The sequence below is a fragment of the Orcinus orca genome, chromosome 14 (assembly GCF_937001465.1).
Source record: "Orcinus orca chromosome 14, mOrcOrc1.1, whole genome shotgun sequence".
Lineage (NCBI taxonomy): Eukaryota > Metazoa > Chordata > Mammalia > Artiodactyla > Delphinidae > Orcinus > Orcinus orca.
The window spans coordinates 84442887-84458805 of NC_064572.1; the positions used below are offsets into that span (position 1 = coordinate 84442887).

The 15919-nt window shown below is 47.5% G+C and overlaps 1 protein-coding gene across 1 annotated transcript in view; it reads right to left on the reverse strand.

Moving 5' to 3' along the window:
- Window positions 1–15919, reverse strand: part of ADAM12 (ADAM metallopeptidase domain 12) — a 387388-nt gene that overhangs the window by 113907 nt on the left and 257562 nt on the right. Inside the window, exon 5 of the mRNA XM_004265717.3 lies at window positions 7154–7230. Coding sequence (XP_004265765.1) covers window positions 7154–7230 — 77 coding nt within the window. The remainder of the gene's footprint in view (window positions 1–7153; window positions 7231–15919) is intronic.

A 15919-nucleotide genomic window follows, 5' to 3' on the forward strand; every position in this document is an offset into this window, starting at 1 on the left:
CACAAGCACGTGGGTGAACAGGGGCTCTGACATGTAGGCCGTGGGGAGCCGTGTGGTTTTGAGTGCAGAGGGTGGCGGGACTTATGTTCGAGCAGTGTTTTTGAAACACGACCTTCTGGAATGTGTAAGATGGATGGGAAGGGAAGGGAAGGGTGGAGGAAGCATGGGTGCGACGCAATTTGAAAATCCTGGAGGGAGGGAGGGCTGCTCTGGGGTGGTGACGGGGGAATGGGGAAGGGGAGATGGATGAGGGAGATGCTGTAAGGGGTGGGCGTGGGAGGGGCTGGTGACTGCCAGAGCTTATCAGAGATCCCCCCGGGGGCCAAGCTAGGAGCCTGGGATGGGCTGGACCTTGAATGGAAAAGAGTTCGGGGGTGGGGGGCCAGTCTGGGGACCAGGGAGTTGGGATTTGGACATTCTGAATTTTGAATGAGAGAAGAGCCTGGGAGAACTGAGATTGACCTTGGGGGTCCTTCAGGGGGGGGACCAGAGCAGCCTTGGAGATGGTGCAGAAGGGCTCCAAACGCAGCTGTGGTTCCCACAGATGTTTACACAGGATGACAGAATGAATATCTCCATGGAGGAAGAGGAAGGGAGAAGGAGAGCCCTCACCAGAGGTGGCGTGGCCTGCGGGGTGGAGGGGAGCCAGCCGAGCCCAGCCCGATAGAAGCTAGGGGAGCAGAAGGTCACAGAACAGAGGTCAAGGTCAAATTAACTTCACCTCCCACTCTAAGCTAATTTCTTTCTTAACGTGATCTACTACACTTGAAAGATTTTTTTAAAATTTGAACTGGCTGGGATTAAGTTTCACTGACCACTTGATGGCTCGGGGAGGGCACATATATTCCACCAATGTTTATTGAGCACCTATAACGTGCCAGGTTCTAGACAGTGCTAGGGTGGGCCCAGGGCCCTGCTTTCCTAGCAGACAGGACAGCAAAGGCAAGTTTATCTCCACGTGCCTGACTTTTTGGCCCCTTAGAGCACTTTGCCATGGGCCATTTAGGTTGAGCTGTGACATCTGGAAAACCCACATCCACCCAGATCAGCGAACACCCAAGTCCAGCTGAGAGGTACCAGGGAGGATGGCGGGCAACTCCTCGGCATCCTTGGACGTGGCCAGTCCCTCAGGAGGGCTGAGGCTCATTTCCCAGCACTCACCTCACTCCCTCTGACTTGTTTTCCTCCTAAGATCCTTTTTTCACTTTCTCAGCTGAGATTTCTGGTCAATGTCTTCAAATGGATCAATTCAATGTGTTTGTTAAATTATAAATATCAACACTGCATCAAAGCAGAACTTTTCCTTTCTTTTTTAAAAAATGATGGTTGTGATGGCCCTGATCGCTAAATTACAAATGATTACTTTCATTATAATGGTATTTTTGATTCCATGGACCATAACACTGGTCAATTCTACCCTTTGAAAAGTAAGTTGATTGACTACTTTTCAATAGTGTAGTGGAGCAAGAAGTATTCCTGCATTTTGTGTTATATTTGATCTCATTATATAAAACTTGGTGCAGTAAACTTTATGTTACATAATTAAAATCAATGCAAGACATTAAAGGAACACAGCAACGTGTGGACTTATTCAGGTACCAAATAACCTGGCATCTGAGTATTTTTATTTCATTGAATTTTTAAAAGCATCTTGTGCCGTCTCCCACATCTAAGGCCAGTGCTGAGAGCTTATCAGACGTGTTCCCTATTCTGAAGGTCCTTACAGCAGGGTAGTGAAAGCACAAGGTACAGTAATCGACTGTAAGTGAGCCAAAGCAGGACGGGCGCCTTAACCCAGGGGAGTGAACAAATCTCTAGGAAGCGCCTGCTATGCTACAGGCACTGTGCTGCGGAAGCCAGGGCTGCCTGTGATGGAACAGGCGAGGCAGGGTTGAGCCGCATGGCAAGGAGTGGCTGGGAGGCCAGGGTGGGCTTCGTGGAGGAGGCATCATTTGATTTGGGCCTTGGTGGGAGAGTGAACCTTCCAAAGCCACTGAGAGATGGGGAGAGGAGTGTGTCCCAGGCCAAGACACAGCAGGGATAAAGGCAGTGAGACACGTGTAGGGCATGTTCCGGAAACATGTAGAAAATAGTGGGGGCTGGAATGGGGGAGGGGTTCCTCAGGGTAGAGGACGATGGGGCTGAAAAAGAAGGTTGGATCCAAGTTGCGCCAAAGATCTAGTGGAGCAAATACGGAACAAGGGAGTCAGCCAGACTTGGGTTGGAGATGGAGTTTTGCCCATTACAGCTGAGGCACTCTGGGGAAGCCACTTTCCCAGGCTTTGCTTCCTCAACCATAATCTGAGGAATGTAACACCTGCACACAGCTTAGGGAGCGTCGCACGAGAACGTGCCAAGGCTTGGTGTCAATGCACGAGATGCCTCTCACCTGTGACAGCAGCTGTGACTAGGAAGGGGGTGACAGCATCCTTTGCCGTGAGCACCCGTAGCTCCGAGCTGCAGCATCAGGACCAGGCTCCTGGTGACCGAGCCTCAGCTGCTCTGTAAAGCAGTGGCACTAACACCTGTCCCTGCCCTGCTGAAAGCAGAAATTGTGATGATGGCAAAGAGTAAAGTATGACATAGCCTGTTTGTCATCACCCTTGGGGTGTGTGTGTGTGTGTCTGTGCGTGTGCGCCTGTGTGCAAGAGCACATGTAAAAGCGTGAGTGTGTAGGTGTGAGTGCGTGTACACCTCGTGCTCAGGTATCCTAAACTCCACTTAAAAATGAAGTTGTCATTACAACGAATACCTAGTTTACAACTCTAGATACCAGTTTCCTCATCTGTTACGTGAATGCTTCCCTTAAGTCGATCAAAGCACAGGTGATTCCCTAAGAAATTAAGCCTCGTTTTAACCACCATGCCCGCAGGGGATGGGAAAACTCTTGGCTCATTCCAAAATTGTGAGCCCCCAAGAGTCCTTATGCCAGATTTCCAAGCAGAAGCTCGGAGGTGGAGCAAGCGAAGAGGAAGAAACGGTGAGAGACAGGCTCTTCCCCACTAAGGATCTCACGCTCTAACCAGGGAGCTGGAAGGGGACAGCAATGTGGTGTTTGTGAATCAGATCAGGACACAGGGACATGGCTATTGGGATGCCCTGGCAGGAGCGAGCCAGGACTGGACGTCTGTCCCATTACAAAACACAGCGGCTAAGCTCCTCTGGGACAGGGGCAGAATTCTCTCCGCATCACTGGAACATGGTACCCATGCATGACAGTGTCAAGGGCATCTGGTGCTCATGGGGATGCTCGTGGGCTTAGGGACGCAGGAGCAGGGCCGAGGCACGAAGCAGCGAGAGCAACAACAGAGACCAGGAGAACCATGAACACTGCGCGGACACTGTGCTAACGAGGGCTGGGCATCTTGGGGAGACGCATGATATGGTACAAAACTAACTTATGGCCCGAACTTCCCGTTTGACTTGGAGTCCTTTCAAAGGAAGGATAAGCTCTATGGCGGCACTCGTTTTTATGACCTGTTTTCCACGTTGCACTTCATTCCCTCCATTCAAGAGCTGTTTCCTCTTTAATCCCCCTTTCTGCTGGGATCTCCATGCGTTTCTCTCTCCTTATCTTTTCCCCTTCAAGCTTCAAATGAAGAAGGATGACTTGTTTGCTTCCCTCCTCTCTTCTCTCTTCCAGGACAGAGCTTTCCTTGCCTGCCTGCCCATCTTTGATCAGCCTTTTTGAAGCAAAGCAGGATGTTCCTTCTCTGCTTTTTCTCTGCAAAACCGTAATCTGCTGGGCTCTAATTAATGCATCCCCTAGGACGCTCGAGTTTTCCTCCACATTCCTAGCTCTGGATGTATTTGGGGGTCACACCATATTTCACATAATTTTTAATTCTATATTCTTTCTCAAAATTTACCAGGCTGGTGCTCCTCTAGTTGCATTTTTATTTCCCCTCGCGATTGATTCTTCTGCCAGGAAGCAGTTGATCGAACACAGCTTTGTCTCTGGTCTGATCCTCTCCTCGCAAGATCATGAAGTTGACTACATAACTCCGGAATTTCTCTGTTGATGCACGGTCTGCTGCTTTTGTAACAACAGCACAAAGATCTGAGAAATTAAAATTCTCAGGAGCTCCATCCCCACGCAGCAGCTTGCTCCGTCAGTGTTCCCACCCCGTCTTGGTGGTCGACACCAGACGACGCAGCACTCACTCCCCTGACTCTTCCTGGAACCCCAGCCATAAGTATTTCACAGTATTCCTCTTTGCCAAGTTGTGCTCTGTGCCAGGTACCCGGGGTGGGGCGGGTGGACATTCTCCAGGTGCCGGAGACAGGAGGTGGTCCTGAGACTCAGACGCTCTGCAGAATCTGGTCAGAGAGATGGACCCCTCTGTGAGGGAGAAACCGGGGACCCTGCCAGTTACCTGTGCCTTTGGGGAGCCTGAGGCCTGCGGGGCCGGTCATTGGCAGCTGAGAGAGACTGGAAACCACCTAAATGCACATGGCGGAGAAAACAAGAGGAAGCGCGGGTGTCTGTGGAACGGAAGTATGTGCGTGGTGAGGGAAGAGGCCGCCCCTCATGTGCCAGGAAGGACGATGCCCAAACGATGCTGAGTGCAGACACCGACCGCAGGGCACACGGCGCTGCCCTCCTTCACGTACATGTAAGGCGCGCAGGTGGCCCACACCACGAAGAACAGCAGCGGCCGGGGGGACACGTGTTGGGGGTCGGCGGGGGGTTGTGTGTGTGGTGTGCACGTGGGGCAGGGACGCCCCAGGAAAGGACGGGCATGGGGAAGTGCAGCCGGAGGCCCGGCTGCACCCTCCCTCAGGCCGGTTCAGCCGCCAGCCAGGCCCAGGGCTGCGCATGCTGACCAGGCCGCGGCCAGACTCAGGTGCTGTTATTCTGGAGAATTCCGTCCACTAGCGGCTGTACTGTCTGTCCGTAAGAGCCGCCAATGCGATTACTCATTAATTCAAGAGTACCTGTAAATGCTCACAGCGCGGCAGGACTCACAGGAGGCGAGGCTGCCAAGAGCGCCGCCTCCGCTCCCCTGCTCAGGGCATCTGTCTCCATCCGCAGTCGCTAAACCCTGACCAGGGCCCCTGATCTCCACTTCGCTCCCGTTGTGTTTAGTGTGTTAAGTGTGCTGAGTTGTCCAAGGTGCATTGTGTGCCTGGGGTATGTTGTGTGTGGCATGTTGTGTTTGTGTTGTGTTGATATGTGTGGTATGTTGTGTGCGATAAATTGTGTGTGTGTTACAGGGTGTCTGTGGTGCTTGTACTGTGTGTGTTGTGATGTGTGGTATATAGTGTGTGGTACGTGTGTGCTAAGGTGTGTATGTGTGGTATGTGTAGTATATTGTGTGGTGTGTATGTGGTGTGTGTGGTATATTGTGTGTGTGGTGTGTGTGGTATATTGTGTGTGGTGTGTATGTTGTGTGTGGTGTGTGTGGTATGTTGTGTGTGTGATGTGTATATTGTGTGTGTGTGGTGTTGTATGTGTGTGGTGTGTGTGGTATATTGTGTGCGTGATGTGTATGTTGTGTGTGTGTGGTATATTGTGTGTGTGGTGTGTAAGTTGTGTGTGTGGTGTGTGTGGTATATTGTGTGTGTGTGGTGTGTGTGGCATATTATGTATGTGTATGTGGTGTGTATGTGGTGTGTGTGGTATATTGTGTGGCTGTGGTGTGTATGTTTTGTGTGTGGTGTGTGTGGTATATTGTGTGTGTCTGTGGTGTGTATGTTTGTGTGTGGTGTGTGTGGTATATTGTGTGTGTGTCTGTGGTGTGTATGTTTGTGGTGTGTGTGGTATATTATGTATGTGTCTGTGGTGTGAATGTGGTGTGTGTGGTATATTGTGTGTCTGTGGTGTGTATGTTGTGTGTGTGGTATATTGTATGTGTGTGGTGTGTATGTTGTGTGTGTGTGGTGTGTGTGGTATATTGTGTGTCTGTGGTGTGTATGTTTGTGGTGTGTGTGGTATATTATGTATGTGTCTGTGGTGTGAATGTGGTGTGTGTGGTATATTGTGTGTCTGTGGTGTGTATCTTGTGTGTGTGGTATATTGTGTGTGTGTGGTATTGTGTGTGTGGTGTGTATGTTGTGTGTGTGGTGTGCACGGTATATTGTGTGTCTGTGGTGTGTATGTTGTGTGTGTGGTATATTGTGTGTGTGTGGTGTTGTGTGTGTGTGGTATATTGTGTGTGTGGTATGTATGTTGTGTGTGTGGTATATTGTGTGTGTGTGGTGTGTATGTTGTGTGTGTGTGGTGGGTGTGGTATATTGTGTGTGTGTGTCTGTGGTGTGTATGTTTGTGGTGTGTGTGGTATATTATGTATGTGTCTGTGGTGTGAATGTGGTGTATGTGGTATATTGTGTGTCTGTGGTGTGTATGTTGTGTGTACGGGGTGTGCACCGAGGTTCCTTCTCCGCCATGGCATGCAGTACTCGCAGACCCATGGCGCACAGTCCCGCGTTCCCTGGGCCGCCGCTGTCCCGGGCCCTCCGTCCTTCCCTCCGCAGACCTGCACTCTGGTGGCAGCGGCCAAAGCAAAGCAGGACTTTGAGGACACAAGCTGCTAGTTCACAAACTAGATAGATAAACCTAGTCAAGAGGCTGAGGCAGCTGGGAATCTGTCAACAGACTGGTCTGCCTGGGGAGCCCACAGAGCCCGCCGGGGCCGGTTGCTGCGACTGGAAGGCAGGGCTGGCTCGTCCTCGGCAGCAGAAGGGATTGTTTCCTGCGTCGGACAGGGGCCCCTGCCACCCAGGCCCGCACTCAGCTCACCTGGATCTGTGCTCAGTCAGCCCCTCACTTTGTGTCCTAGTGAGAAGAGGCCCTTTTCATTTTTATTAAGCAAGCAGCTGAAATGCTAATACCTAATGTCCTATTTTTTTAACACTGGGAGTTGTTTGGCATCAAGCCACAAAAACAAAAGATATTCCCCAAATCCTTGGCTGCTGAAACCCAGCCAACCTACCAGGCCTGAGAACAGCCTTGAAAGAGGAGCGGCGAAGGAAGGAGAGCTGAGATGGGAGTGGGGGGGTGCGGTGCCCTCCGCATTGCCAGGCAAGGGCTCCTCGGTTCTGCCAGGCAGGGGCGAGGTCCGTCACTCTAGTGCTTTAGAACGGTTGGAGAAGGGGGTGGTCTGCGGTAGCTGTGCTTAAGGCCAGAGCTGCCACTGTCAAGGTCACTTACCTGAGGCCAGAACAAGTGCTGAGACTGACCGTGGAACCAGAATAGCCCTGCACGTGTCCATGGTAGTAACAGTGACCCTGAAAGGAGGAGAAAGTCGGTTCAGTCATGCTGTCTTCTTGCCCACTCACAATAAACCAATGGCCTCCAATCATCTTGTTTTCAGCTACAGAATTTCCTTTTGCATAAAATATTGAACCAGCCAGCGGTCTTAATGTTTCATGCCAGCCCCACGTGACCCAGCCAGGATCTATGGCAGGAATATCTGATTTACTTAGAGATTATCAACAGGGTTTCTAATCGCATCCCGGTTCCATTCTCGTCTCTCTGACATCCTTCAGGAAAGCCCTGATGCGGAAGGTTTTACAAACTCCAGCAGCTGAACAAATCACATTGCCATTTTCCGCATTACAAATTGTCTTTTGTAATGAGATGAGGAACTGTGTGGGGTAATTAAGCACACTGTGAAATGCAATAAAATGAGGCCAAATCTATGGCTTATGAAAACAGAAAAGGCTACGAGAAGAAGGGGGTGAGGAGAGATAGTGGGTACCTCGATGAACTGCCCAATTGAGAGCAGAAAGACTCTTAGCAGGAGAGAAAAATAGGAAGGTTTTCTAAGACCAAAGTCGTTGGGCGACATGCCTGCAATATTCCATTTCTTTAATAATGTCACTTGCAAAAAGAAACCATGGCACGGACACGTCCTTAGTGAAGATAGATAGCTGTCCGGAATCAAGGTTAATTTTATTATTGAACAAATGTTATGTCGCAGCCCCAGTTAAGTGGCTGGCTGGCAAGAAACGCTAAATGCACTTAGTGCTCATTCCTCATTCAAGGCCTCTGAATGCCAGAGGCGTGCGGTCCCGAGGCAAAGGGCTGCGTCTTCTAACGGACAGGAGAAGTGGACACTGGGGTTTCAGCCTCAGCGCACAGCTCCTTCAATCAGGACCACAGTTAATCACTTTTTCCAGGGCAGGGCAGGGTGTCCAGCTGTCCTGTCTGACAGGGACAACATTCCAAAGACCACCTTGACTTTGCTAAGAAAGAGGGCCGGATGGGATTGAGTGGCCAGGGAAATCCCATATCATGAAAAAGGGGCCAAGATGATCTCTTTGTCACTGAACAGAGGACAAAATTTTGGAATCATCTGAAAAGGCAATTACAGGAAGGGAGTGCTGTAGTACATTTGTTATTTTGACTTTTTCTTATTGATTCTGGAAGTTCTTTATATATTCAGGATATTAATTATGTGAGAAATGTCTTCTTAACTGACTTACGATATCTTTTATTGTATTTATTACAAGAGTTTCCAATTCTTATACAAATTTATGCATATTGTGTATTGCTTAAGATGGCTTTCTTCAACGTTATACATATGTCCTCTCTTATTTGCTTCTATTTCTTAGAATTAGTTCTTAGAATTAGTTATTTAATCTAAATTGGAATTCATTCTTGTGGAGGTATGAGGTTGGCCTCCAACCTTCTCCACAAACTAAGAGACAGCTGTTCTTCACCACCATTTTCCTTTTCTGACTGATTTGAAATGTCACCTTGTCAGATATCGAATGCCCACATATGTCTGTGGCTCCATCTCCATGTTCTCTATGCTGGTCCACTGAGGCGAACCTCCATCTGTCCATTCCTGAGCCAACACCACACTGTTTTAATTCCTATTATTCTATAGGAACATTTTGATATCAGAGCAAGTTCTCTTTTCTGATTGTGATTAAATTCACATACCATAACATCCACCTTTTAAAAGCATACTATTATGGGTGTTAGTACATTCATAATGTTGTACAGCCATCACATCTAATTCCAAAACATTTTCATCACCCCGAAAGGAAACTTCACACCCGTTAGCAGACACTTCCCATTGGCCATGCCTGGCAACCACTAAACTACTTCCCGTCTCGGTGGATTTGCCTATTCTATTCATTGCATTGCATTTCACATTAAGTGGAATCATACAAAATGTGGCCTTTTGTGTCTGGCTTCCTTTACTTAGCAGAATGTGTTCAAGGTTCATTCATGTTGTAGCAAGTATTAGTACTTCATTCCTTTTTTTTTGCTGAATAAAATGACATTGTAGGGATATACCAAATTGTGTTTTCCCATTCATCGGTTGCTGGGGATTTGGGCTGTTTCCACTTTTAGACTATTATGAATAATGCTGCCATGAACATTTATGTACAAGTTTTTGTGTGGACATATTTTTTTGGTTCTCTGGGGTCTACACTATGGGTAGGTATATGGTTATATATCTGTAAGTGGGATTGCTGGATCTTATGGTGACTCTGTTTACATCCTGAAGTACTGCCGAAGTTTTCCCAAGCAGCTGAACCATTTTACGTTCTCAGTGTATGGGATGAAGGTATGAACGTGTCCACACCCTCACCCACATTTGTTATTGTCTATGATGTTGATTACACCCATCCTAGTATATGTGAAGTAGTGTCTCACTGTGGTTTTGATTTTCATTTTCCTAATAACGTAGGACGTTGAACATATTTTCACATGCTTATTGGCCATTTATGCATCTTTTCTGGAGAGACGTCTGTTCAAATCCTTTGCCTATTCTTTTTTTTTTTTGTCCTTTTATTGTTAAGTTGGAAGAGTTCTCTATATACCCTAGATTCTAGACCCTTACCAGAGATATGATTTGCAAATGTTTTCTCCCATTTTGGGGGTTGTCTTTTCGCTTTCCTGATGTCTTCTGTAGCACAAAGCCTGATCATTTTGATGAGGTCCAAGCTCTCTATTTTCTTAATTTGGTTGCTGATGCTTTAGGTGCCATATCTGTGAGACCCTTACCTAACCTAAGGTGATAAAGACTTACATCTACGTTTTACGAGTTTTAGAGGTTTAGCTCTTACATTTAGATGTTTGATTCACTTTGAATTAATTTTTGTATCTGCTTAAAGTAGGGCTCCAATTTCACTCTTCTGCATGTGGATTATCCAGGTGCCCTGAACCATTTGTTAGAAAACGATTCTTTCCCCAATTCGTCTTGGCAACCTTGTTGAGAGTGAGTTTTCTTTTGATACTATTTTTTCTTCAGAAGTTTCTACAGTATTATTGCCTATTTTCTCTTTCAGGTGAATTTTAGAATCAAATTTTAAGCTCTGCAATAATCCTTTGAGATTTCAGCTCGACTAATTTGAATGTAGAGGTCACTTTAGTCAGGATTTGTAGTCTTCAAATAAAAAGTTTTTCTATTCATATACACGGTATGTCTCTCCACATAATAAGGCCATTTTTACATCCTTCTGCCTAGTTTTAGATGTTTTTATTTTGAACGGCTTTGGAAAGTTTTCACTTGGCTTATGTCTAGGTATTGTATAGGCTTGTTGATATCATAAATAGGGTCTTTTTATCTATTACATCTTATACACGGTTATTTTTAATGTAAAGGAAAGCTTTTTTATTTTTTAAAGTTGATCTTGTATCAGAGACTCCTGCTGGGCCATCTTATCAGCTTAACAATTTGTAGCATAGCTTGGATTTTTTATGTTGTTGACTATACCAGCTGGAAATAATGACATTTTCTGGGCCTCCTTTTTGACCCCCATACAACGTTGAGGAGTGGGGTGGCCCGGTGGCCAGGGACAGAGGTGGGAGAGGGGATTGCCCACAGAGGGAAAGCACACGCACAAACATGGGCAATGGGGGAGGGGGGCAGTTCAGGGAGGGGCTTTGTCTGCTTGGCTGGGAGATTCAGGCGTGGAGGCAGACTCACTGCCCCACGTCTCCTCTGGCGAGGGTGTCCTCTTCAGTGGGCACGGGGTCCAGGGAAGGGGGCACGAGGGATAGTGCTGGGGGATACTGCCAGCCAGCCGCCAGGCATCCAGCCAGGCCATGGGGGACCCTTGCTGCCAGCCTGCCTCTTCGGTTTCCATGGGAAGTAACTTTGGAAAGGCTCCATGGTTCCCCCTCTCTAGGTAACTCTAGCTTTGGGTACTTAAGGGAGTCACGATAACAATTCTCTAAACATGGGGAGGTTGTGTAACTGGATTGTAATGCCCCAGGGCATCAGAGCGGCCTGGTCCCCTCTGCCCAGAGTGGGGGGATTTCAGCCGTGGGAACCCAGCAGACATGTTGGAGCTGAGATGACTCAGGAAGTGAAGGGACCCAGTTGGGCTAGCTAGGGGAACGAGCACCACTGGTTTTTGACTTACCCATCTTTGAGGGTCCTGTACATTAAATAATTTGCTCCATTTTAGATAACTGTGAAATACTGCTATAGGAAACCAAGTGGTGACAATAGTCTTAATGACCAGCCTCTGAAATTTCAAACTCATTTATTCTCAGTGTCGATTTACTTTTTAATAGATTACTTATCCAATGTGCTTTCAAATTAAATACCCAGAAATATAAGCTTATTAAAGAATGAGCGGAGAACAAATTAGTATAAAATTAATTTCCAGTTCAACAACTAGGCTGCATTATTGCTTATAAAAGAGGAGGGGGTGAAGAAAAAAAAGAGGAGCGGGTGGATTCTAGCTCTTGTACTCTGGTCCTTAAACAACCCCAACTCTCTTAGTCGGTACCAGAGTTAACACCTCATTTCTAAGCTCTAAAACTACCTTTTGTTCATCTTCAGACAGTTGACTAGCAAGCCCATTGCTCGCTCTTGACTATTACTAGAACTCCAAGTTCCAGATCCTCCAGGACAATTGCAGTCTCATGAAGTTTTGTTTTTTCAATATGATTAATTAAATGTTTAAACAAATGTGATTTGGTTTTTATAATATAGAAGTCATCATATAGATAAATTGACAAATCAGAGAGACAGACTCATCACACTAGGTGTCACATAATTGGTTGGGGAATTTGACCACGGGGAGTGGAGGAGATGTACGTTCCTACTCCTCTGGGGGGCTTGATCCCCTTTGGCGGTGGCCGGGGTCGAGAGAGAGAAGTGCAGGCAGCATCACATGGGGGCCAGCAGTGCCCACTCAGCAAAGTCTCCAGGTGAGTGTGTGTCCGCACGTCTGAGGGCCAGGTTGCCTCCTATAGACTGATGTTAACAGGCGGGAACCTGCCAGGCCTTGTAGATTTGCAAACATGTGGCCTGTTGGATCTGGATGTGGCCACACCTGTGAGAGATGCAGGCATCCACCATGCCTTGGAGGTCTTGGGCCCCAGGGCCCACTGGATCTGTCGATCACAACAATTACCCTTGCAAGCCTCCCCAACTGCATCCCCTCCAATTGCCTCAAGAGAGTCAAACCATACCGTCTCTTTCTTTCTCTCATGCTCACGTCTCTAAAGACGTGGCTGAACAAGACATCATCTTATTTGCACAGTCGTCTTGGCTTAGTTCTGCTGATCCGATACATTCTCTTTCTACCAGCAAAACATAACAGAAAATAGTCCCAAACATGCATAACCACAAAATTACATCTTTTCCTTTACAAAACCTCTAACCATTTATTTTATATACTTATTACTTAACCTAATGCATTTCCCCCCTCCGGTAAAATAAACTCTCCTTCTGTTTAATACTATCAATCAAATATAATGGTGGGGAAGAGGATATAGAATAAGAACACTTGAGCTTGAAAATAGTAGCCCTCAACTCTATGCCATACGGGAAGTAAAACAAAAATTCTGTTACCCAACTCTCAGTGGACTAGAAAGAAAGGAATTTTATACGCTAAATAGCTAACAAAAGTGGCCTGACCTCGTGATTAAAAAGGACCTGTGAGCAGACAAATTCCATTAGAGAGTAAGCTGAGGGAAAATTATTTTCCATGTTCTTTTCCTTGGGAACTTTAAAGGGCCTCCCCGGCTATATGCAATGTGACAAACTGTCTTGATTTAGCATTTGAATCGCACGGTGTTGTAGCTGGAAGGGAACTTCAGGCCGTCCAAGACCAACCTTCCCTGAACAGATGTGGAAACTGAGGCCCTGACTAGTTAAATAACTGTCTAAGGTCACAGAGCCGGTTCATGGCAGAGCAGGGACTAAAAGTCAAGCCTCTCGTCCCCAGGCCGGACAGCTCCCCGCCACATCTTGCTGCTATGAACACGTGCCCTCGCGATGAAAAGTTATCACCTAAAATCCAAACTCGGACAGAATACTTGTTCAAGTACAGCAGAGCCTCATCACTCAGGGAATCCGAGGAAAGTAAAGTCGTTTCCAGACTCAGAAATATCTGCAGATAGGAGGGGTGTGAGGGTGAGTGGTGTGTGTGTGCACACGTGCATGTGCGTGTGCCTGAGCTGCTGACCTGCGCTTCAGCACACCTATGGTCCAGCCTTTCCTCCCCTGTGTGGAGCATCAGGCCCCCACATACCAAGGGTTTGCTTGAGACTGAAAGAAGGTTACAGTGCATTCAAGCAAAAGTGACTCTGCAGCCCCGTGTGTTTCTCTGACTGACATTACGCTTTCCCCTGAGAGTGTACGGGACGGATTGTTGAGAAGTAAGTCAGCACACCCATGCTCCCTAGGCCATGTCTGCTCCCAGCTCTAACAAGAACCATGTCTGCTTAAAAGATTGGGAAGGACCAATCTCAGGGGCCGCTCATGTTACTTTGCGGTGCTGGCATTCGGCAGGAGAGAACGCAGCTTACAAAACCGTGTTCACGATCTTTGGGAGTACCCTGCAACCTGGGCCGGGAAACAGCACCGCTGTGCTAGTGAGCGTGCTGGACCGATCTGGAGTTGGAAGTCTTGTGCTTTGAGACTCAGTCTCTATTTTTAATTTGTAAAACGTGATTGACACTTGCTGCCCGGGGTCTTAGGGATCGAATCAATCTGTGAAATGTGTGTCCTTGTCACAGATCTGGGATATGACAACATGTACTTAAACCCATTATGCTGTAAGCACTCACTTTTCTAGAAGCCTGACTGTGCGCCAGGTTGTGTCTGTTTCGTGTTCACGGTCCCGGCTGGTTCAGGGCTCAAGCTGGGATTTTAGCCTGGGCAGGCTGCCTCCCTGGCTTCTGAACCCACTCTCTACACACACCGCTTCCAGACAGAAGGCTGTCCCAGAGCCTCTCCCGACACCTTTAGAGAAGGAAAGTCACCGCACCTGAAGCTCCTCTGGGAACTCATTGCACATTCCACGTGGATTTGGCTTTCCCATTGTTTAGCTCCTAAAGCATCTTTGCCACGGGTGCATCATGTTGTCTGTGGTCAGACGGTATGTTCCTTGAGGATGGGGAATGTGGCCCCCTCCCTCCTGTACACCGCCACATGGCACTAGACCTTACTCAGTTCCACTGGACTTCAGAGTGATGCACTCAGCAAATTCCCAGAGGGCTTTCTGCCCCTCCCTGTATCCCAGGACAACAGGTCAGCAGAGCATTCTCTGCTCTCCCCAAGAAGTACCTGCTGGGTCTCTCTCTTTGCAAACGAACACCAGCCCATTCCTGAATCCACCTCGTTACAGTTTTCTATACTAATTCCACAACACAAGCAGCACGGCCATGGACATACAACAGACACGCTCCAGTGTTTTGTCTGCATTATAGTGGTGAGGAGCTCAGATTCTAGACTCAGGCTGTGAGAGTCTGAATCCTTATTAGCTGGAGGCTTAGTCTAGTTACTCAAGTCCTCTATGTCTCAGCTTCCTCATCTGGGTGTAAAAATAGCAAAAACTGATTTATTGCGAGGATCAAACAACAAAATGTGTGCAAAGCGCTTTGCACAATGCCTGGCATGTTGTTGGTGCGCTTTGCACAATGCCTGGCATGTTGTTGGTGCGCTTTGCACAATGCCTGGCATGTTGTTGGTGCTCACTTCAGGTTACATTGGGCACTCAACAAACATCTGTTGTTGAATGGGTGTATAAATGAATGAGTGAATGAACGCATGCATGAAAAGGTAAGGTATGTCACCATGATGGAATGGGAATACTGGTCTCAGAACTTTGGACTCGATGAAGGAGGCACTGAGGAAGCTCTCGATGATTTGTGAGGACTGAAACACAAGTGCAAAAGGGAAGGGCATAAACAGAAAGATGCTCTAGAAGGATCACGTAGGCAGGAGTGGTGGCTGCATTAAACATAGGTGAGACGAGAAGTGGGGAGGAATGTCAGGTGGCCCTGACAGTCTTCCAGCCGAGGAGAAGGGAGGAGCTGAGCTGCAGTAGCAGGTATGCCAGCGGATCAGGAAGGGGGGAAAGATGGCTGTGAAGGTGGAAATCAACACAGGACACGGCGAGGACCTGAGGGGAAGAGGGGGTGCGTAGTGCCTTGGTCAGTGGGAGGACGGAGCAGCCTTCTGAGACAGAGGCAAGCCCGGAAGAGCAGATGAATTAGCCGTGCAGAGAGTATGGAGATGTTAGGGAAGTTAAGTCCATTTTAAATCATTTTTTAAGAATGTGATAACAGGCCTAGCTCGTACCTAGTACCTGTACGAGACGAGAATGGTCTCTGCCTTCCCTCCTACCCCCAGAATCATCTTCCATCCTCTTCAGATGTTCCCTAACAGAGATGGGATGTAGCTGACTCTCTAATACCCATTTGCCCTGACATGTTCAGTCCTAGCCGATTGTAAAAGGTTCTACTCTTTTTTGATAGGAAACACATTTGCCGTGGAAATGAATGGGATGTCACTCAAACAATACTTTTGATCAAGATATGGGATTTCATGCCTGTCTGATGGTCCAGCCTCAGTTAATATTGAAGGTCCCCTTTGGACGTCTATTATAGGAAATGTTTTCATAAATTTTTTGAATGAGAAACACATACAACAAATGGAACCCTTCAGGTGTAGAAGGTCAGATCTTTTTCCTTCTCGCCCTCTCCATGCCC